General features: G+C 61.8%; 1 protein-coding gene across 2 annotated transcripts; it reads left to right on the top strand.

The window, feature by feature from the left end:
* Window positions 1-749: 749 nt before the first annotated feature.
* On the top strand, window positions 750-12,431 carry B4GALNT4 (beta-1,4-N-acetyl-galactosaminyltransferase 4). Of its 2 annotated transcripts, none has more exons than XM_054437640.2 (20): window positions 750-1,230; window positions 3,318-3,421; window positions 3,873-3,965; window positions 4,057-4,152; window positions 4,231-4,321; window positions 4,396-4,496; window positions 4,647-4,714; window positions 4,949-5,027; window positions 6,159-6,225; window positions 6,335-6,469; window positions 6,543-6,652; window positions 6,783-6,883; window positions 6,960-7,060; window positions 7,130-8,036; window positions 10,075-10,358; window positions 10,523-10,676; window positions 10,787-10,859; window positions 10,949-11,102; window positions 11,484-11,610; window positions 11,977-12,431. In XM_054437640.2, the coding sequence occupies exons 1-20, from the start codon at window positions 1,080-1,082 to the stop codon at window positions 12,098-12,100; spliced, it is 3,120 nt and encodes a 1,039-aa protein (XP_054293615.2). In that variant the 5' UTR covers window positions 750-1,079; the 3' UTR covers window positions 12,101-12,431. The 2 variants fall into 2 exon arrangements, with proteins under 2 accessions (XP_054293615.2, XP_054293616.2); XM_054437641.2 differs by having other exon boundaries at window positions 11,484-11,634; window positions 11,977-12,107.
* The last annotated feature ends 8,560 nt before the right edge of the window (window positions 12,432-20,991 follow it).

The following is a 20,991-nucleotide window of genomic DNA, read 5'->3' on the forward strand; positions in this document are numbered from 1 at the left end:
GCTGAACAGACAGAAGGAGAAGAGTAGGGTCACGCTGGCAGCTGGACAAGGGAAGTACTGGGGGGACAGAGGGACTGGCAGAGGTTGGTGCAGACCAGGTGAGAAAGGGCACGAAGTGGGACAAGGTCCCGGTGAGAGGCACAACACGGTCACCCGCCTCAGGCCGCGCTCGGTGGGGCGGGGGCCACCAGCTGGGGCCCCTCCTGCCGCCCAGACAGCTCGGCCCCCTGCGGCCCCAGCCCTGCAGGCTGAGATCCCGCAACGACTCCCACCTCTGGGCTGAAGCCGGTGCTTGGGGCCCCCCAGCCTCTCTCGCCCCCCCATCCCCACCCCCATTCCCCGCCCCCCAGGACCCCGGGTCCCTCCCCTCCCTCCTCCTTGTTGTCTGGCTCCAGTCCTTCGGGTCACTGTTCTCCGGAGGCTGCCCCGGCTCCCAGTCGGGCCGTGCCCATCCCCCGCCGCCCCCCACGGTCCCCGAGCCCCAGAGCTTCCCAGCCCCGCGTCTGTGTGCCGCGCCCCCGCGCTCCGTGGCCCAGGTGGACGCGCGCCCCGCACCCCGCATCCCTCGCCCCGCATCCCTGCCCGCCCCGCACCCCTCACCCCCCGCACCCCGCCCCCCCTCGCCTCGCCTCCCCTCGCCCCGCCTCCTCCGCCCCGCACCCCGCGCCCCGCCCCGCCTCCCCCAGCCCCGCACCCCGCCCCGCGCGCAGCCATTGGCTCCCCGCGGCCTGGCTCGGCCAGATTGGTTCCGCGCGCGGCCGGGGCCCGATCCGCGGTGGCAGCTCCGCGGCGTGGATGCTGTTCCGTCCCGCCGCCGCCCCAGGAGCGCGGAGCCGGGAGCGGCCGGGCGGGGGGCACCGCGAGGAGCCGCCCCCGCCGCCCACCCCGGGCCCGCGGCCGAGGGCGGCCTGGGGGGGTCGCGGCCGCACCCGGTGGCCGCGCGCGGCGGACAAAGGACCATGCGGGGCCGCGGGCGCTGAGCGCGGCGGGGCGGGCCGGGGATGCGGCGCGGGGCGGGCGGGGGCCGGGGGCTGCAGCGGCGCCGCTGAGCGCGGCCTGGGGCGGGCGCGGCGGCCGCGATGCCGCGGCTCCCGGTGAAGAAGATCCGTAAGCAGATGAAGCTGCTGCTGCTGCTGCTGCTGCTGAGCTGCGCCGCGTGGCTCACCTACGTGCACCTGGGCCTGGTGCGCCAGGGACGCGCGCTGCGCCAGCGCCTGGGCTACGGGCGAGGTACGGCGCGGGGGGCGCGGGGGGCGCGGGGGGCGCGGGGGGCGCGGGCCGGGCCTCCCACCGCACGGGGGTCTCCGCTGGGCCCGACCCGCCCGGAGACCCCGCCCGCTGTTCCCTGCTCTGCGATTTGGGGGGAGGGGGCGCGGTTCGGCTCGGCCCGGACGCTCGATGACGTCGGCAGTGACGCGCGCGACCCTCCCAGAGAGGGTCCCTGACTCTGGGATCTGGCCTGGATCCGGTAGTGAGGGGCTGACGGTGGGCTCCTGGGGAAGTGTCTGTCCCTAGACCCTGCTGAGGCTTCCGAGAGGCCTTCTCAGGCCTCGCCTCCACCCCCTGCCCGCTTAGCAGGGCCTCAGTTTCCCTGTGTGCTGGGGACCCGGGCCGGGGCTTGGTGAAGTGGCCGGTGCAGCCAGGACGCTTCCCGGCGGGGGCGCCCTGGTGAACTGTGCCAGTGTTGTGGGGGTCCATGCGTGGGGATGGGGCCCAGCTTGGGGAGCCTGGAGTAAACTCTCCCAACCCCAACCCACAAACAAAGCACATGGGGTCACGGTGAGCCATCCCGGGCAGGGCCTCCTGGAGATGGTGATCTTTGACATACACCTTCCAGACAGGAAGGCGCAGATGAAAGCCTGGGGGTGGGGTGGGGGGAGAAGGGGCAGAATGCCCCCTCTGGAGGAGGGAGGTTAGTGCCATGCTCAGACCAGGAGAGACCCCAGCTGGCTGCCTCTGAGCCTTTTCCAGGGAGCCAGGTGTCCTGAGGGGGCAGAACAATGATACTGGCTGGGGACACCTGGGCCACTCCACCTGCCAAAGCCTGCCTGTCTTCTCTTCCTGTGCTGGGACACCTGGACCCACACAGGCCAAGGGTCTGGGGCTTGTCCCAACCCATGTACCTCACAGCTTCCACACCCTCAAGAGACCCCCGCTACTGCTGAATCCCTAAAAAGCCCCACCCCAGCTATCAGCAGACAGGGCAGGATCCACAGCTGGCCCAGTGACACAGAACAAAACCAGCCCCCTCTGCAGGTGCCTCTGTGGTTTTCTGAGCAGCGCAGGGGTCTAAGCCCAACCAGGAGGGGGCGGAGGCATAGGGACCCCTCTTCCAAGGACCCTTTGAGGCTAAGCTAGCTCTGCCCAAGGGCACTTGTACCACTTGCTACCTCTGAGGTCAGGGCCAGGACCAGAGGAGCCCAACAGCTGCCTAGGGAGAGGGCGAGTGAGCAGACTGTTCTGTAGGAGGACCTGGGGCCAAAGTCAGGGGAGCCCCGGGGGGCCCTTCCCAGGTCTGCCTGTGGACATCTCTACTGCCTCCCCACAAGCCTGGGCAGGCCAGCTCTGCACCCCAGCCCTCTCCACTTCCTGGACCTCCCTAAGCTGAGGACCTAGACATCCCCACTGCGGCCCCAGGGGGTTCCACGCCCTGGGACCTGAGCATCTGTAGGGATGCTTCTCTTCACCCCAATTCTGCCCCTCCTGGTCCTCCTACCCAAGGACACTCAATCCAGGGCCACCCTCTGCTCCAGGGCCGTGCCTGGGCTTCAGCATCCATGCCTGTTCCTCAGTCCAGACTTTGAGAGCTCAAATCCTTCAGGAGAGACAGTGCCAGCTTTCCTGACTACAGTCCCTGGCACTAACCCTGAGTTTTCAGTTCTGGTAAGGGAGGCAGACGTGGAACACTCCAGCACACAGAGAAAGTGCTGAGTGCACAGGGCAGTCCTGGGGTCTTCCTGGAGGCAGAGCCACTCAACAAGAATGGCCAGATGGAGGTGCATGTGGGTGCCTACACAGGCCAGCTGGCGTACCCAGCTTTCCTCCCTCACACCTGCTGGAGGTTGGGAAGAGCCTGCTGGAAGGCTCGGCCTGGGCTGCCCCACCAGAGGTGGGGTGTAGAAGAAGTTGCCTCGCTGGGGGAAGGGGCATCTGGTGGCAGAGGAAGCAGATGAGAAGGAGAGGCTTTAGCGAGAGACACCACAGCCTCCCTGCCCTGCTCTGGCCATGTGGGTCCCTGGCCCAGCTGAACCCAGCAGCAGGTGGAATGGCCTTGGAGAGAGCCTGCACCCGAGACAGGCCTCACGTGCCACCTGCAGATGGTGAGAAGCTGACCAGTGTGACCGATGGCCGGGGGGTCCACGCTGCACCATCCACACAGAGGGCTGAGGACTCCAGTGAGAGCCATGAAGAGGAGCAGGCGGTGAGCAGGGCCTTGGGGAGAACACGTGTGCACGGAGACGAGACCCCGAAGCCACTTGTGTGTTTGTGTCTTGAGAACCTGTCCATTCTGGAGGACGCAGCAGGGGAGCATGAGACACAGGACATGTGGGGCATGGCACGGCTTGTCTGTGTGAGCTCCAGCACCAGGCATCCTATCTGCAGCTCTGTGTCTGGGGGCTGCAGCAGGTGCATGAATGTGCCGGCCGGTCAGTGTGTGGGGTGGCCGAGCATCTGCTTGGGCTAGAGTGACCAGGGTGTCTGAGCGTATGTGCCAGGTGCCATGCATCAGGGTTTGCTTGGCTGTGGGCTCGCAGGCATTTAGGGCTGTGTGGATACATGTTGGAAGGGGTCTTTGTGAAGGTTTGTCTTGGTGTGTGTGACCTCCTCCCTGCCCTTCCAGCCCTGACCCCGTTGCCTTTTCTCTCCTGCAGCCTGAAGGTCGGGACCTAGATATGCTGTTTCCTGGGGGGGCTGGGAAGCTGCCACTGAACTTCACCCATCAGACACCCCCATGGCGGGAGGAGGTGAGCTGGCTTGGCCTGTAATGGGCTGGGAGGCAGGGTGGGGGCTGGGGGGCGGCGGGCCGTGCAGAAGGTAAGGCCCCCCAATCCCCAGTACAAGGGGCAGGTGAACCTGCACGTGTTTGAGGACTGGTGTGGGGGCGCCGTGGGCCACCTGAGGAGGAACCTGCACTTCCCGCTGTTCCCTCATGTGAGTGCCGGGGTTGGGGGGTGCAGGGTGGGCAGGGCACGCAGGGGGCTTCGACAGCAACAGTCACTGCTCCCCCAGACTCGCACCACCGTGAAGAAGTTGGCCGTGTCCCCCAAGTGGAAGAACTATGGACTCCGTATTTTTGGTTTCATCCACCCAGCGAGGGACGGTACGGGGGTGAGGGTACCCCGGGGGAGGGGTGTCGTGAGGCTCCACCCCCCTGAGCCTAGTCTTGTGGACTAGGAGACGTCCAGTTTTCCGTGGCCTCAGACGACAACTCGGAGTTCTGGCTGAGTCTGGACGAGAGCCCCGCTGCTGCCCAGCTTGTGGCCTTTGTGGGCAAGGTACCCCCACCCCAGCCCTGGCGTCTTCCCAGGCCTCCTGCAGCTCAGTCACCTGTGCCCACCAGCCTCTTGGGAATGAGGACCCGATGGGTTTGGTGTCCCCAGGGAGAGACAACCGCCCCCCACCACCCCTGCTCTATCACCCCCCAGACTGGCTCCGAGTGGACAGCGCCTGGAGAATTCACCAAGTTCAGCTCCCAGGTGTCCAAGCCCAGGCGGTGAGTGACTGTGGGGTGCATGTGCATGCACTTGTGTATTCGTGAGAGGGGGCTACGCGCTGTCTCCTTATCCTGTGCACACTTGCACACACACTGCACGAGCACCCACCCAGCCGAGCTGCCATCCTCCTGAGGGCCAGCCCTGAGGGGTGTGGGAGCCACCTGCCCCCTTCCCTGGCTCCACTCATTTGAGCTTCCTGCGCATGGCACAACCCTTGCTCCTCGTGTCCCCAGGCTCATGGCCTCCCGGAGGTACTACTTTGAGTTGCTGCACAAGCAGGACGACCGCGGCTCGGACCACGTGGAAGTGGGCGTGAGTGCCTTCCTCCCCCAGGAGCTTCTGGAGACTCCACTCCCTCCACCTCCCTGCAGGGCAACCGCAATGGGGTCCCCGTCCCAGAGTTGACAAAGCAGATGGTCAGGGCCATGGGCCTGAGGTCAGGAGGGTCTGCTCTGCCCTCCTGGGGGGCTCGGTGAGGCTTCACTAGGAGTCACCTTTGAATAGAGTCTTGAGAGGATGGAGACATTCAGTAGGGAGATGTGGGGGGCAGAGAGTTTGGGGTGGGATGTACGGCGGGTGAATTCCAGACCACAAGGACAGCGAAGGAACAGACCCAGCAGAGGAACCGGGTCTTCGAGACTAGGAGGGGTCTGGTGGCCAGATCAGGCGGGGCCTGAGCACCACTCTGGACAGATAGGGCTTTGTCCTGAGAATGAGGCCATTGGATTTGCATTCCAGGAAAAAACCCCTGGCCACAGAGTGGAGAGAGCCTGGGGGAAGGATTTTTACTGTGGCCTTTGGTCCTCAAACCCAGGGAGGTGGCTGTGGGGATGGATGGGGGAAGGGGGGAAGGGGTTATACAGCAAGGCAGAGGGCCTGCAGCCTGGTGGGTATGGGCGGCAGCACGATGGTGCCTGTGTCTGGCGTGTGGAGGGCACATTTCATCCCAGCTCAGCTGGGCAGAGGGCCCAGGCTGGAGACAGGGGTTTGGGGTGGTCTGTGGAGGCCCCAGGATGAGGTGGGAACAGAAGGGCCTGAGACAGCCCCTGGAGCCCTAACTTGGTGGTGGGGGTAGAGTGGGGGAGGGGGTGTCCAGCCTGGCCCTTAGGGGGCCAGCAGTGACCTCACTGGGAATGGGTGGGGTTGGGGGGCCTCAGGGAGGGAGGGAGGGAGGAAGGGAGGAAGGGAGGGAGGAGGAAAGGTGAGGAAGGGAGCATGGCGGGGTCTGGCACTGCTCCCAGGGTCCCTCAGCTTTCTGGGCTTCCTTCCCCAGCTTCCCTGCTGCCCCTTCTTGGAACCCCCCAGACCCCTCTGCCATCTCCCCTCCTGCATCCTTTAAGGGATTGGTCCTATTAGTCCCCTGGCCCTGAGCCAGGGTAGACCCTTTCTTCCCTGGACCCAGCCACGGCCCTGTCCCTGACCCCCACCTTCTCTGCCCCCCAGTGGCGAGCTTTCCTGCCCGGCCTGAAGTTCGAGGTCATCAGCTCTGCTCACATCTCCCTGTACACAGGTGCGAGCAGACGCCTCTGGGGATGTGGGGCTCCTCGGGATGGGCTCTGGGTGTGAGCGGGAAGAGTGGAGGAGGGTCTGAGCACTCCCTGGAACCCCTCTGCCCCCAGATGAGTCAGCCTTGAAGATGGACCACGTGGCGCACGTCCCCCAGTCTCCAGCCAGCCACGTAGGGGGTCGTCCGCCGCAGGAGGAGACCAGTGCAGACATGCTGCGGCCAGATCCCAGGGATACCTTTTTCCTCAGTGAGAGGGGGCCCGCGCGGGGGCGAGGGCGGGGGTGCCTGCCCCAGCCACCCTGTGACCGCACCTCCTGCAGCTCCGCGCATGGAATCTTCGAGCCTGGAGAACGTGCTGGAGCCCTGCGCCTACGCCCCCACCTACGTGGTCAAGGACTTCCCGATAGCCAGATACCAGGGACTGCAATTTGTGAGTGCGGCTGGAGACCCCGTCTCCCGTCCGGGACTCCGCGGAGCCTTCTCCAGCCCCTTGGGAGGCCGCCCCGGGAGGTCCTCGCCCTGAGCCCTGAGCCCTGCGCCCCCCACCCCCCACCCCCTAGGTGTACCTGTCCTTCGTTTATCCCAACGACTACACCCGCCTCACCCACATGGAGACGGACAACAAGTGCTTCTACCGCGAGTCTCCGCTGTATCTGGAGAGGTGGGCGCGCGGCCGGGCTAATGCGGGGCGGGGCGGGCGGGGCGGGACTCGGCTCTGATGCCCCGCCACGCCCCAGGTTTGGGTTCTATAAATACATGAAGATGGACAAGGAGGAGGGGGACGAGGATGAAGAAGAGGAGGTGCAGCGCCGAGCCTTCCTCTTCCTCAACCCGGACGGTGAGTGTCCTCAGCGCCCCCGGCCCGCACCCACCTGCGCAGGGAGCTTCTAACCCGCGTTTCCCGCAGACTTCCTGGACGACGAGGACGAGGGGGAGCTGCTCGACAGCCTGGAGCCCACTGAGGAGGCCCCGCCCAGGAGCAGCCCCCAGTCCCCCGCCCCAGAGGCCCCTGCCGAGCCGGGAGCCACCCCAGCCCCGCCGACCCCTCCCCGCCCCCGGGATGAGGGGACCCCCAGGCACTCCCGGGCCCTGAGCTGGGCCGCCAGGGCCGCCCGCCCCTTGCCGCTCTTCTTGGGCCGAGCTCCGCCCCCGCGCCCTGCAGCGGAGCAGCCGCCCCCAAAGGTGTACGTGACCAGGGTGCGGCCGGGACAGCGGGCATCCCCCCGGGCCCCAGCGCCGCGTGCGCCCTGGCCGCCGTTCCCTGGCGTCTTCCTGCACCCCAGGCCTCTGCCCAGAGTGCAGCTGCGGGCGCCCCCACGCCCACCCCGGCCCCACGGCCGCAGGACCGGCGGCCCCCAGGCCACACAGCCTAGGTCCCCAGCCCGGGCGCAGGCCACCCAAGGGGGCCGGGAGGGCCAGGCTCGCACGCTGGGACCTGCGGCGCCCACAGTGGACTCAAACTTGTCCTCCGAAGCGCGGCCCGTGACCTCCTTCCTGAGCTTGTCCCAGGTGTCCGGGCCGCAGCTGCCCGGGGAGGGAGAAGAGGAGGAGGAAGGGGAGGACGATGGGGCCCCCGGCGACGAGGCCGCGTCGGAGGATAGCGAGGAGGCCGCGGGCCCGGCGCTTGGACGCTGGCGTGAGGATGCCATCGACTGGCAGCGCACGTTCAGCGTGGGCGCCGTGGACTTCGAGCTGCTGCGCTCAGACTGGAACGACCTGCGGTGCAACGTTTCGGGGAACCTGCAGCTGCCGGAGGCGGAGGCCGTGGACGTGACCGCTCAGTACATGGAGCGGCTGAACGCGCGCCACGGCGGGTATGGGGGCGGCCGAACGCGCGCCAGGGCGGTTGTGGGGGCGGGGACAGCCGGGCAGAGGAGGTCTTGGCCTTGGTGAAACCCTCAGACCTTCCCCAGGGCCCAGTGGTGTACCGGCCTGGGGGCTGAGGCACCGCGCCCCACCCCAGGGAAGCCCCAGCTTCTCCCCTTCCTACCCGGTGTCCTGACTGCCTGGGCACTTGTCCAGCCTCAGGGACCTCCCTGGAGCCCCACCCAGGGCTGGCGCCCCGTCCTTGCACCTGTGAACCCCACTTCTGTCATCCTGGACCTAGGCCCAGGGATGAGTACAAGCTGCAGAGGTCGGCGTCAGTCGCAGCCAGTTGCTGCGCAGACAGCCCCATTCCGGGGCCAGGCAGAGACACTTAGGGCAAATCTCAGGACGCCTGGGCCCCTCCTCCTCTCCCCTCGCAGTGCCCCTGGGCGTTCCCAGACTCTCAGGACCTGACTGCAGAGGAGGGTGCAGGGCTTCTGCCCCATTGGCCCCTCTGGTCTCCCTGAGGCCCCAGGAATCTAGTGCTGTCTGCCCTCCCTGCAGGCTGGTGGGCGGGAGTGGGGAGTCTAATTTGGCCTTGGGGAGGCCTGTGGAGTTCTAAGAAGAGGCAGCGTCTGCTGTGCCCATCCTTGAAGGCGAGTTAGGAGTTGCACAGTGATGACAGGAAGCGGCAGAGGCAGAGGATGGAGGCAGAGCGGGGACTGTTTCTCGTGTGTGTGATGGAAAGTTGCGAGCAGAGCAAAGGCAGGGGCAGAGGATGGAGGCAGAGCTGCGCGCGACTGTTTCTTGTGTGCGTGCTGGAAAGTTGCAAGCAGAGCAGGAATTCCACCGGTTTGGGTGCAGACAGGTGTGCCGCTGCCTGGAAGGGAAGGGAAGGTGGTGGGTGGCCTGCGCCCGGGCCGGAGACCTCGGCTGTGTGGCCTGGAGCCCTGGGCGGTGGAAGCTGGATTCTAGGTGGCTCAGAGGGCATGCCTGCCCCTGGCTCTAAGCTTCCTGAGAGCAGCTCATCATTCCATGGGGTCCTCATGGGAAGATCATGGTTGTGGCCCCACCGTTGCTCACCTGGGTGTAGCTCAAGGAGCAACAGTGTAGAGAGACCAGGAGCATTTGGGGCAGGAGGTCCCTGACACTCAGGGCTTTGGGGTGGGGAAGGACAGGAGTTGGAGGGAGGCCTCGGACCCTCGGCTGTCACACAGGTGAGCGTCCCCCAGTGAAGGGCACAGACTGCCAAGGGAGGACGTGAGGCCGACTGAAGAGAAACCGTTATCTAGGGCAGGGTCCTGTTTTCTTCAGTTGAGGAGAGCAGAGTGGAGGGAAACTGAGGTTCTCCGCCGAGCGGAATGAGGAGGAAGGGGCCAGGAACGGGCTCCCGGCATTGAAGCAGCCTTCTCCACTCAGGGATCAGGACAGGAGCGGAGCTGCTGCCCGGGGGAAAGGGGTGCTGTGAAGGCACGGTCGGGGGCTTCTCAGAAGAGGTGACCCAGGGCCTGGAAGAAGAGTGGCTGGGAGGGCTGGGGCAAACATCCCAGGCAGGGGACTCCTCAGGACAAAGGAGAGGAGACAGTGGCTGTGCCTGAGGAGGAGTCTGCTATCCCAGTATGAGGGGAAGACTGAAGGCCACAAATTCGAAACTGCTTAAGGTCCTAGAATGCCACAAAAGCCCTTTGGAACCTTGTCCTATGGGCGGTGGCTAACTCATGAAGGTTTCTGAGCAAGGGGGTAACAGGACAGGCGGGCATGTCATAAACGTCACCTGGGACGTGAATGGTGGCCAGGAGGCCCGCGAGGAGGTGAGGACGGGCCTGGTCTCGCTGGTGTGCCCCCAGTCCTGCCCCGACCCTGGAGGGGGTGGCTGGAAGGTGGACCTGCCTGTTGGGCCTGCCTGGAGGGGCAGGAGCTGTGCCGCGGAGCCCGCAGCCTCCGCCAACACTAAGTCGGCTGAGTTTCTGTGGCCAGCGCGGACCAGGGTTGCGGGCGGGGTGCAGGCTGGAAGCCCTAGTACCGGCTGACCACCGAGCCTTGCAGGCGCTTCGCGCTTCTGCGCATCGTGAACGTGGAGAAGCGCCGGGACTCGGCGCGAGGGAGTCGCTTCCTGCTGGAGCTGGAGCTGCAGGAGCGCGGGGGCGGCCGCCTGCGACTGTCCGAGTACGTCTTCCTGCGGCTGCCGGGAGCCCGCGTGGGGGATGCAGACGCAGAAAGTCCCGAGCCTGCTCCCGCCGCCTCCGTGCGCCCCGACGGCCGCCCCGAGCTCTGCCGGCCACTGCGCCTGGCCTGGCGCCAGGACGTGATGGTTCACTTCATCGTGCCAGGTTCGCAGGGCGGGCTCGGGGTGTCCGGGAGACCTCGTGGGAGGAACATGGACCCTAATGACTAGGAAAGGGTGTGAGTGTCCGGGATGAGGTTCTTCGGAGCTGGGAGGCCCCAGCGTAGAGTCAGCGTCGGCTCAGCGCCACCCCCCCCATTTCTCCTCCAGTGAAAAACCAGGCACGGTGGGTGGCACAGTTCCTGGCGGACATGGCCGCGCTGCACGCGCGCACCGGGGACTCGCGTTTCAGCGTCGTCCTGGTGGACTTCGAGAGCGAGGATATGGACGTGGAGCGGGCCCTGCGCGCCGCGCGCCTGCCCCGGTAACGGCCCCTATTTCCACCTGGGCGGACCCAGCGCAGCTTTCCTCCCCGGGAGGTGGGTTTTCCTGACCCCACACCCAGAGATCGTGCCTGTGACTCCCCCTCCCCAGGTACCAGTACCTGAGACGAACTGGGAACTTCGAGCGCTCCGCCGGGCTGCAGGCGGGAGTGGACGCGGTAGAGGTCCGAGGGCCACATGGGGGTCGGGGAGCAAAACGGGGCGTGCCCGGGGAGGAGCGGAGGGCGGGGCTCAGACCTCCCGCACCCCCCAGGACGCCAGCAGCATCGTGTTCCTCTGCGACCTGCACATCCACTTCCCACCCAACATCCTGGACGGCATCCGCAAGCACTGCGTGGAGGGCAGGCTGGCCTTCGCGCCCGTGGTCATGCGCCTGAGCTGCGGGAGCTCGCCCCGGGACCCCCACGGTGAGGCCCCGAGCGCCCCACCCTGTGATACCAGGGTTCCCACCAACCGCGGCGGTAAAGTCCAGGAACCCGGGGCCTCTCTCAATCCCCAGGGGAGGCCTGGGAGTCCATCAGTGCTCCCCGTAGTGCCCAGAGCCCCAGTCCCCCCGCACCAGCCCACCCAGGGCCATGCCGGGGGCCCCAGGAACCTCCTCCAGTATCCCGGGTTTATGCACCGCGCTCCAGGGTCATGACCCGGCACCACCGGATGACTCCCGGAAGCCCCCGGGGTGATGGGAGCCGGCGCCTGACCCCTCCCGAGGTCTCCTAGCGGCATTTTGCAGGGGGGAAGCCTTGCAGGACCTGGTCTGAAGGGCAGCACCCCTCACCCTCCCGCCCCAGGTTACTGGGAGGTGAACGGCTTTGGCCTTTTTGGGATCTACAAGTCGGACTTTGACCGGGTCGGAGGAATGAACACGGAGGAGTTCCGAGACCAGTGGGGGGGTGAAGACTGGGAGCTCCTGGACAGGTGACCCCTCCCCACTCCCCAGAGGTGACACCCTGACCCTTGCATCCTCCTCCTCTGAATGGGGAAGGGGGATTTATGCCCCCCATGGCACCCACATGCTGAGAGAACTCTGCCCTTCCCCGTCTTCCCATTATCCTGTAGGCCCGGAGAGACCCCTCCACCCACATCACTTCTGAAACCCTGTCCCACCCCTAGGGTCCTGCAAGGTCAGGGACAACCCTGAACCAGCTCTGCCCCCTGATCCCATAGGCCCTGGGTGGTCCTGAGCCCCCATCCTCCCACTGGGGCCATGCAGGCTCGAGGCAGCTCTGACACCCCCAGCCCCCGGCCCCGGGGTCCTGACCACCTCTCTGCCTCCGGCCCCAGGGTCCTGCAGGCAGGGCTGGAGGTGGAGCGACTCCGACTGCGGAACTTCTATCACCACTACCACTCCAAGAGGGGCATGTGGAGCGTCCGCAGCAGGAAGGGCTCTCACACGGGGGCGTCTTGAGGACGGGCAGCCCCTCCCAGCCCCGGTGGGAGTCCCGAGGCAGCTGCTGGAGGCTGGGCTTTGAGCTTGGTCCCGAGAGACCCGGCAGGGCTGATCAGAGGAGCACAGCCACCACCTGTGCCTGCCCCTCTCTGGCCCACTGGGCGCCTGCGTCATGCCCCTCCCTGGAGAGGCAGCCTTCACGGCGGGTCAGGGCCTGGCCTTGGTCCCCACTCTGCGATGATTTCTGTGAAATTTTGCTGTAGCGATGACATTGTTTTCAGAATTTCCAAGAGTTCTGTCTGTTCTGTTTTTTATTCAGAATGAAATGAAATATTTTTTTTAGTTCTGACTTGTCCTCTGTGCCTGTTCTCTTGAGAGGTAGAGTCCTCACCCCTGGGGGACCGTGAGCACAACCTCCTGACTCCCAGCTGCAGCCCTTCCGGACCCCTCCTTCTCCTAACCCCAAGACCACTTTCCCCTTCCTGCCTGTGAGGTTCTGTGCCAGGCCTTGTGGGGAGGGGGCTTCCAACTTCCTCCGCCCTGTGTCTATGGGGTCTGTGCCCACTGATAACAGACATAGATAGCACAGGGCCCTCCCACACTGGGGTGAGGAATGAGCAGTCACCGCCTCAGTGCCCCTCATTCTGCAAACAGAATCGGGGTGTCATTCCCACCCCAGCCTCCTCTAGGGTGGAGGAGCTGCTGCACCCAGGTGGGGCATGTCCTGTGCTGGGGTTGGGGGTGATCAGGCAGAACTCAGGGTTGCCAGAAACAGAAACCCAACTCAAGATGGTGAAGCCGTAATCAGGGGGCCTGTATGACTTTGGTACCTGCGAGGTCAGGGTCAGCAGGGCACCAAAGAAGGACAGACTCAGAGGCTGGTTGAAGCCCACTCCTGCCTTGTGTCCTCTCTGCCTGTGGGTCCAGCTCAGTCCTGGCCTGGGCCGGGTCACAGGAGGGAGGCTGTACTCTGCCAGGCACCGAGTGATTGTATAAGTTCCTTGTGGCTGCTGTAGCGAATTGGCACAAATGTAGTGGCTTAAAAAAATTATTATCTTACAGTTCTGGAGATGAAAAGTCCTAGAATTAAGCCCGGCACAGTGGCTCACGCCTGTAATCCCAGCACTTTGGGAGGCTGAAGCGGCCGGATCCCTAGACATGGTGGTGTGTACCTGTAGTCCCAACTACTTGGAAGGTTGAGGCAGGAGGATCACCTGAGCCCGGGAGGTCAGGGCTGCAGTGAGCTGTGATTGCACCACTGCACTCCAGCCTGGGAAACAGAGCCAGGCCCCCTGTCTCAGAAAAAAAAAGCTAAACTTAGGGTGTCAGCAGGGCTGGTTCCTTCTGGACACTTAGGTGTGAGTCTGTCCGTGCCTTCTCCAGCTTCTCAAGGCCACTTGGATTTCAGCAGCTTGGCCTCTTCCTCTCTCTCACTCACTCTCTCTCTCCCTCTCTCTCTCATCTCCTCCTGTGACTCTGACCCTGCTGCCTTCTCTTATAAGGCCCCCTGTGATTACACTGGGCCCTCCCAGCAAACCCACAATAACCATCGCATCCCTCACTCGGTCACATCTGCAAAACCCCTTTGCCATGAAGGTAACAGTCACAGGTTCTGGGACTAGGACAGGCACATCTTGAGCAGTCACTCTTCTTTCTACCTCCTCGTTCACACTGGGTGGGAAAATAGCTCATACGCCCAGCAGCCAGAATTGCCCTCTGAAGATGTGTCCTGAGGTCACCACTCACCATGCACACAGGGCAGCTGGGAGGTGGAGCCGAAGGAGGAACCAGGTGGACCTGCCATTGACCAGAGAGGCATCCAGTCGCCTGGTGTGGGCTCCACAGGTCCCACTGTTCCACAGGGGAGAGGTGCCCGCAGGGCAGGGGACATGGCAGGCCACACACACGCCCGGAAGCCATGTGCTGACCAGCTGTCCTGCCCACCGATCCCTGTGTATCTAATTCAGATGGACTTGTCCCCACTCAGATGTTTCGAAGCAAGAGAAGAACTAGCCTTGGATTTAATGATGCACGCTACCCCAAGAAAATGAGAAAAGGAGAGAAGAAATGTAAACCACAGGCGGTTGAAGCCTGCACGTCAGAAAGAGAATTAACCTTGGAAAACAAAAAAGTCAGAATTCCATGTAATCTGGACGATTCACACCATCATTTAATCCGTTTAGCAATGATTCATTGCACACTCACTACATGTCACGCACCGAGGAAAAGGCAGGGAACGGAACAGACAAAAACTGCTGCCCCCCAGGATCTTACATTCTAATACGGGGGGGTGGGGTACGACAACGCTGCAATAAAACATCTGGTATACCAGCTGGCGGCAAGGGCAGCGGAGGGAAAGGAAGCCTGGGAAGGCAGCAGCCCATGTGGGGATGACTACGTTTCTAAGCAGGGTGCTCAGAAAGACCAAGTGTGAGGTGAAGGCGGCTGAGGACACAGGCGGGGGAGGGCAGGGGCCAGAGGCAGCCTTTGAGGAAATTTCTTAAAAACCAGTGATAAGGCTGGGCATAGTGGCTCACACCTGTAATCTCAGCACTTTGGAAGGCTAAGGCAGGAGTGGTCCATCTAGAGTGGCTGCAGCAGAGAAGCATGGCAGGGCCTCCCACTCCTCGGAGCAGGCAGGAGCCCCGCCCTCCCGGGCACTGGGTTCATTTGCGTGCACCTCAACATTCCTGCGCTCTTGGGGGCCCAGGAAGGCCCCCACCCAGTCCCCTGTAGGCTCAGAAGTACCTGCTCCTGCTCCCCCGGCAGAGCCTGGTGCTCCCAGTAGCTGGAGCCAGGGCCCACAGTCCACTCCCAGAGGCATCTCCCGGCATGGTTGCGAGTCTGGTGAGGGGGGGCCCCAGGCTGCCCCTGAGTGTTGGAACTGCAGGGGGATCTTGTGGTGACATCACCTCCCTCTGCCCCGGATGCCGACCTGGGCTCTGTGAGAGCCTAAAGCCTTCACCCCAGGCTGCAAGGAGGCAGACAGGGCAGCAGGATGGCTGCAAGAGCAGTAGTGGTGGCAGCAGGTCCCCAGTGCCCCATGTCCCCAAGGCTGCCGACTGTGCTACCTCCACCCTTGCACAGCTGGGCAAGACCCACTCCCAGGCCTGGAGCCCCCACAGCCAGCTCAACCTCGCTTCCTGCCGTGTCCTGGGAGCCCATGAGCACCCAGCTGAAGGCACAGCCGGGACTCATGGAACCAGCCCTGGAGGCAGTGGGTTTATTTGTGCAGGGTTGGCAGGGCGGGAGCACCACAGGTGCAGCTGCAGCCATCCAGGTTGCTACTGTGGGCCCAGGCCTCCTGGTGGTCTTGGGGGCCAGGGAGGAACCCCCTAACACCACAGGCTTGGGGGTGTCTCTGCTTCTGGCACCCACTCTGATCTTGGAGTGGGGTCGGGGCCAAGCCCAGGTGCTGTTGCAGCCCGGCCGGGTGTGCACCCTCAGAGCAGTGCCGAGATGCCAGTCCCCTGCCACCTCAGCCCCTCCAGACTTTGGGCACCAATGAGTGTGGGAAGGAGGCCAAGATGGAGCTGGGGGCAGCTCAGTGCTGGCCTGTGGGCACCCCTTGGCACGAGCGACCTGGGCACCATGGGCAGCAGTGGGAGGCAGACAGGCTCCTGGGAGAGAATGGGCAGGTCCCTGGTGAGGCTCCACCTTCAAGCCAGGGTGGGCCTGAAGGCTGGGGGCCAGGCTGACAGTCCCGAGGACCACAGTGGGGACTTGTGGTGCCTTTTCCGGGCCCACCCATGGCTGCCCAAGCACCAGTCGGCATGAGTTTCCTCCCCTCTGAGGCCCATAAAAGCCCTGGGTTCAGCCAGAGTGGAGAAGAGGACAGAGAGACGACAGGATGACCAGCTGCAGAAAGGAGCTACCCTCTCTAGGGCCTCCTCTTTGCTGAACGCTACAGGCATTGGGTCAACCAACTGCAGAGAGGAGCTGCCCTCTCTGCTGAGAGCTGAACACTCATTGGGACGACCTTCCTGCAGAGAGGAGCCGCTCACTCCCAGCCTCCTCTCTGCTGAGAGCCTCTGAGCTGTTCTGACACTTAAAGCTCCTCTTCGTCTTGCTCACCCTCCACTTGTCTGTGTACCTCATTCTTCCTGGACACAGGACAAGAACTCAGGCAAAGGTGCTCCCAGCCACAGAGGTTTCTGGCCAGAAAAGCAACACCCCAAATATCTCACAACATTTTTGGGGGCTCGTCTGGGATCTGCAGAAGGGCGAGTAAAAGTGGATCTTCTCTTTCTGTCCTTTCTTCGTGATCCTTAAACTCAACAGCTAAAATGAAAGAAAAATACCAGGCCTCTGTCAATTAGTTAAAAGTGACGACTAGTCTCCAAGTGCCAGACTCAACACATGGAGGCCAGGCTTGCTGCGGGGGACACTGTCAAGCCCCCATCACCCTCAGGTGTTGGGAATGTTGGCTTTGTTCCAACCCAGTTTTCCTTCATGGAGATCTAGCTGTCACATGGGACCAGAAGGAGGTCCTAGAGCAACTGGGGGTATTTGGCTCAGGTTACCCCTTGGTGTTATCCAAAGGCCCCTGGACTGACTCCAGTCCCTGGCCTCCCATGAGGGTGTTGGCACAAGGACCTCCACTCTTTCCTATCATTCTTTTTTTTCTTTCTTTTGTGGCTGTCATGGTTCCTATCTCTTCTTTATGTACAATGTTAAATGTTAAGGATGTTGTTGCAAACCAGAAATATTACTGGGTAGAATGAGCATTTGACTGAGTCATCAAAACTATAAAATGGAAGGTTAAGAATAGCGCAGATGAAGCAAAGTGTGCCTTGGTATCTGTATGTAAATTTGTGGCAAAAATGTTCTTGTCACATCCTTGGCCGCCAACTTGGTGCCAAGCACCTTGAGACCCAGAAAAGAAGCATGGTCTCAGGAAGGAAGCTTTTCTGTAAACGTGAGACCCAGAAGAGAAGCATGGTCTCAGGAAGGAAGCTTTTCTGTAAGCATAAGACACAGAAGGGAAGCATGGTCTTGGGAGGAAGCTTTTCTGTAAATGTGAGGGCTGGTGATCCGAGGCCTCGTGTGTGTAGGCTTTCTTTGCCTTGCAGGGTAACTTGGACCTTTGCCTCTATTGCAGGATTGATCTAGCCCTCCTGGTGGCTGTCTCAGGAGAGGCTGCAGGAGGCAATCCCAGGGAAATAGAGAAGCAAACCCCAGAGGCACCTCCAGTGGAGGAATCAAACCCTTCACTCCTCCCTACTCAGGTTCTCTCTCAAGCTTTCCCATGCCTAGAAATCTTCATTTTAGGCCGTTGAAAGTCAAATTAAGGGGGATCTTGGCAAGTTTTCAGATGGCCCTGACAGATATATAGAGGCTTTCCAGAACTTAACCCAAGTATTTGAACTTTCCTGGAAGGATGTCATGTTACTTCTGAATCAAACCCTGACTGCTGAAAAGCAGGCCACCCTGCAAGCGGCAGAGAGTTTGGGGGATGAGCTGTATGTCTTACATAGGGCCAGAGAAGAGGAAAAGCTTTATCCAATTGGAAGAATAGCAGTACCATTGGAGGACCCTAAATGGGACCCCAGTGATAAAATGGGAGAATGGAGGATGAAACACTTTCAGATGTGATACTGGAGGGCTTGTGAGGGAAAGGGGCTGGGCCTCTTGATTGCACCGGGCTGTCCATGGTAGAGCAGGGAGTGGCCCCACTGCCTTCCTGGGGGATGGCAGGGGCCTTGGTGAAGTGTGCCTCTCTGTCTCCTGATTTGGTCAATGAACAGTTGGTCCTAGGGCATGAGGAGATCAGTTCATTGCACAGGCAGCCCCTGATGTCAGGAGGAGGATGCGGGAATGGGCTGTGGGATCAGATGGTACTTTGGGGGCATCCTGGGAGGGGCCACCTCGGTTTTTTCCAGTGGGGACCAGGAGGAAGTCCAGAAAAGAGAGATACTGGAAGAAGGCAGAGGCTCTAATAGCCACCCTGTGGGCTCATGGACCCCAGAATCCCTGGATATATCTGTGACTGCTGCAAATGTGTTGGGCTAGGGCCCTGCAGGAGGGTTTCCAGAGAGTGCAGGGAGGAAGGTCCTTCAGGAGGGTTTCCAGACAGTGCAGAGAGGAGGGCCCTGCAGGAGGGTTTTCCAGACAGTGTAGGGAGGAGTGTCCTTCAGGAGGATTTCCAGAGAGTGCAGAAAGGAGGGTCCTTCGGGAGAGTTTCCAGACAGTGCAAGGAGGAGGGCCCTTCAGGGGGAGCTTTCCAGACAGTGCAGGGAGGAAGGTCCTTCAGGAGGGTTTCCAGACAGTGCAGAGAGGAGGGCCCTGCAGGAGGGTTTTCCAGACAGTGTAGGGAGGAATGTCCTTCAGGAGGATTTCCAGAAAGTGCAGAGAGGAGGGTCCTTCGGGAGGGTTTCCAGACAGTGCAAGGAGGAGGGCCCTTCAGGGGGGGATTTCCAGACAGTGCAGGGAGGAGGGTCCTTCAGGAGGGGCTCTCCAGACAGTGCAGGGAGGCCACCTTGACCCTGTCCAGTTTGCCTTGGGGACTGTAGGGTCCAGCCATACAGGGCTTAGTGGGTGTTCTCCCCATGTGCGGAGACGAGAGAGTGTAATAAATAAAGGCACAAGACAAAGAGATAAAGAGAAAGCAGCTGGGCCTGGGGGACCACTACCATCAAGACGCGGAGACCAGTAGTGCCCTGAATGGCTGGGCACGCTGATATTTATTGCATAAGACAAGGGGGCAGGGTAAGGAAGGTGAATCTTCTAAGTGATTGACAAGGTGAAGCAAGTCACATGATTACAGGACAGGTAGCCCTTCCCTTTTAGGTAGCGGAAGTAGAGAGAGAAGGCAGCATACATCAGCGTTTTCTTCTATGCAGTTATACAAACGATCAAAGACTTTAAGACTTTCACTATTTCTTCTACCGCTATCTACTACGAACTTCAAAGAGGAACCAGGAGTATGGGAAGAGCATGAAAGTGGACAAGGAGTGTGACCACTGAAGCACCACAGGGAGGGGTTTAGGCCTCCAGATGACTGCGGGCAGGCCTGGAGAATATCCAGCCTCCCACAAGAAGCTGGTAGAGCAGAGTGTTCCCTGACTCCTCCAAGAAAAGGAGACTCCCTTTCACGGTCTGCTAAGTAACGGGTGCCTTCCCAGGCACTGGCGTTACCGCTTGACCAAGGAGCCCTCAAGCGGCCCTTATGTTGGTGTAACAGAGGGCTCACCTCTTGCCTTGTAGGTCACTTCTCACAATGTCCCTTCAGCACCTGACCCTACACCCCCCGGTTATTCCTAGGTTATATTAGTAATACGACAAAGAGTAATATTAAAAGCTAATGATTAATAATGTTTATAATAATGATTGATAATTGTTCATGAGCATCTCTGTATCTAATTTGTGTTGTGACTATTCTTTTTGTTTGTTTGTTTGTTTTTGTTTTGTTTTGTTTTTTGAGATGGAGTCTTGCTCAGTCGCCCAGGCTGGAGTGCAGTGGCAGGATCTCGGCTCACTGCAACCTCCGCCTCCCGGGTTCACGCCATTCTCCTGCCTCAGCCTCCTGAGTAGCTAGGACTACAGACGCCCGCCACGACGCCTGGCTAATTTTTTTTTTTGTATTTTTTTTAGTAGAGATGGGGTTTCATCATGTTAGCCAGGATGGTCTCGATCTCCTGACCTCGTGATCCGCCCGCCTCAGCCTCCCAAAGTGCTGGGATTACAGGAGTGAGCCACCACGCCCGGCCATGACTATTCTTATTCTAACTACTTTCTTTATTATACTGAAACAGTTTGTGCCTTCAGTCTCTTGCCTGGGCACCTGGGTCATCCTCTGCCCACAGGGGACCGCTGGAGGACGGACGGTCCCTGGAGACATGGGTTGCCGGACCTGGGGCCGGTCTCCCAAATGGTACAGCAGGACTGACGGGTCCCCGGGCTCCTCTCCCCAGCTACAGTCGTCCAGACCACCATTGCCATCCAGGAGCCCCAGGGATTGTGGGGGTCGAGGGAAGGAGGATGGACCTCCTCCTGGACTCCACAGTTCTCCTCTCCAATCTGGGGCCCCCTCCCCATCTCTTGTCACAACTGCGAGTGGCATCTCAGGCCTCCTTCCTCCACCATGTCAGGAATCAACACAGCCTTGTGAATACAGGGACCTTTCCATGGAGGGGTTAGCTGTTTTTCCTTTCAGAAGGCACCTTCTTAGGCCAGGCCCCCGATTCCCAGGACTTCCCTCCTCCGCCTTGTTTGAGGAGGACCTGGCCCCACAGGGCCATGTGTTTATAACAGGAAAGCAACAGGAGCTGCCGCCACCTGTTAGTAGCTGCAATTTGGTGAGGGACACTTGGGACTAATTGAATGGGTCCATACACCCTCCTGAGGCCAGATCCCAGGAGAACCCCCGGGAGATATCCCGCCTGCCTCAGACATACGCCCCCTTCCCCAGAGCAGCACCGGGGGCATAGGAAGAGCCCGGGACTCGTCCGATGAACGAACAAGTAGTGGACGGACGGATGGACAGACTGACCAACAGGATGGCAGTGGATGGGGTGTGTGCAGATGAAAGGTGTCCCCCCGAGAGCCTACAGAGCCGTACCCCTCAGCTACCTTCCATGCCAAGGACCAAGGTCAGAGACCTCAGAGCTGCCCCAGCCACAGGCACAGGGCAGGGGCAGGGGCCACACTCCACAGGGTGAGGGGTGGTGCCCATGGGCAGCCGGGCAGGCTCCATGAAGGGGCTGGGCCCTGAGCCGGACTTGGCTGGAGCCCAGGTCAGAAGGTTTGCAAGCGTGGGCGCCAACAGATAGTGCCAGGACGCTTGCCTCTGCGTGAGCTGTGCCCCCACGCCGGGTCCATCAACCACCAAGGGGCTCCCCTAATGCCCTCCGAACCCCGCCCCGGCAGGCGGTGGGACCCGAGGCAGCCTCCCAAGCCTCTCTGTGCAC

This window comes from Pongo pygmaeus, chromosome 9, assembly GCF_028885625.2.
Source record: "Pongo pygmaeus isolate AG05252 chromosome 9, NHGRI_mPonPyg2-v2.0_pri, whole genome shotgun sequence".
In the NCBI taxonomy this organism is placed as follows: Eukaryota; Metazoa; Chordata; class Mammalia; order Primates; family Hominidae; genus Pongo; species Pongo pygmaeus.

Excerpts from the sequence above, each read along its gene's own strand:
- B4GALNT4 (XM_054437640.2), top strand. The coding sequence starts at position 1,080 with ATGCCGCGGCTCCCGGTGAAGAAGATCCGTAAGCAGATGAAGCTGCTG. Across the intron at positions 4,497-4,646 it reads TTGTGGCCTTTGTGGGCAAG|ACTGGCTCCGAGTGGACAGC; the intron begins GTACCCCCACCC and ends ATCACCCCCCAG. Across the intron at positions 7,061-7,129 it reads CCTCTTCCTCAACCCGGACG|ACTTCCTGGACGACGAGGAC; the intron begins GTGAGTGTCCTC and ends CGTTTCCCGCAG.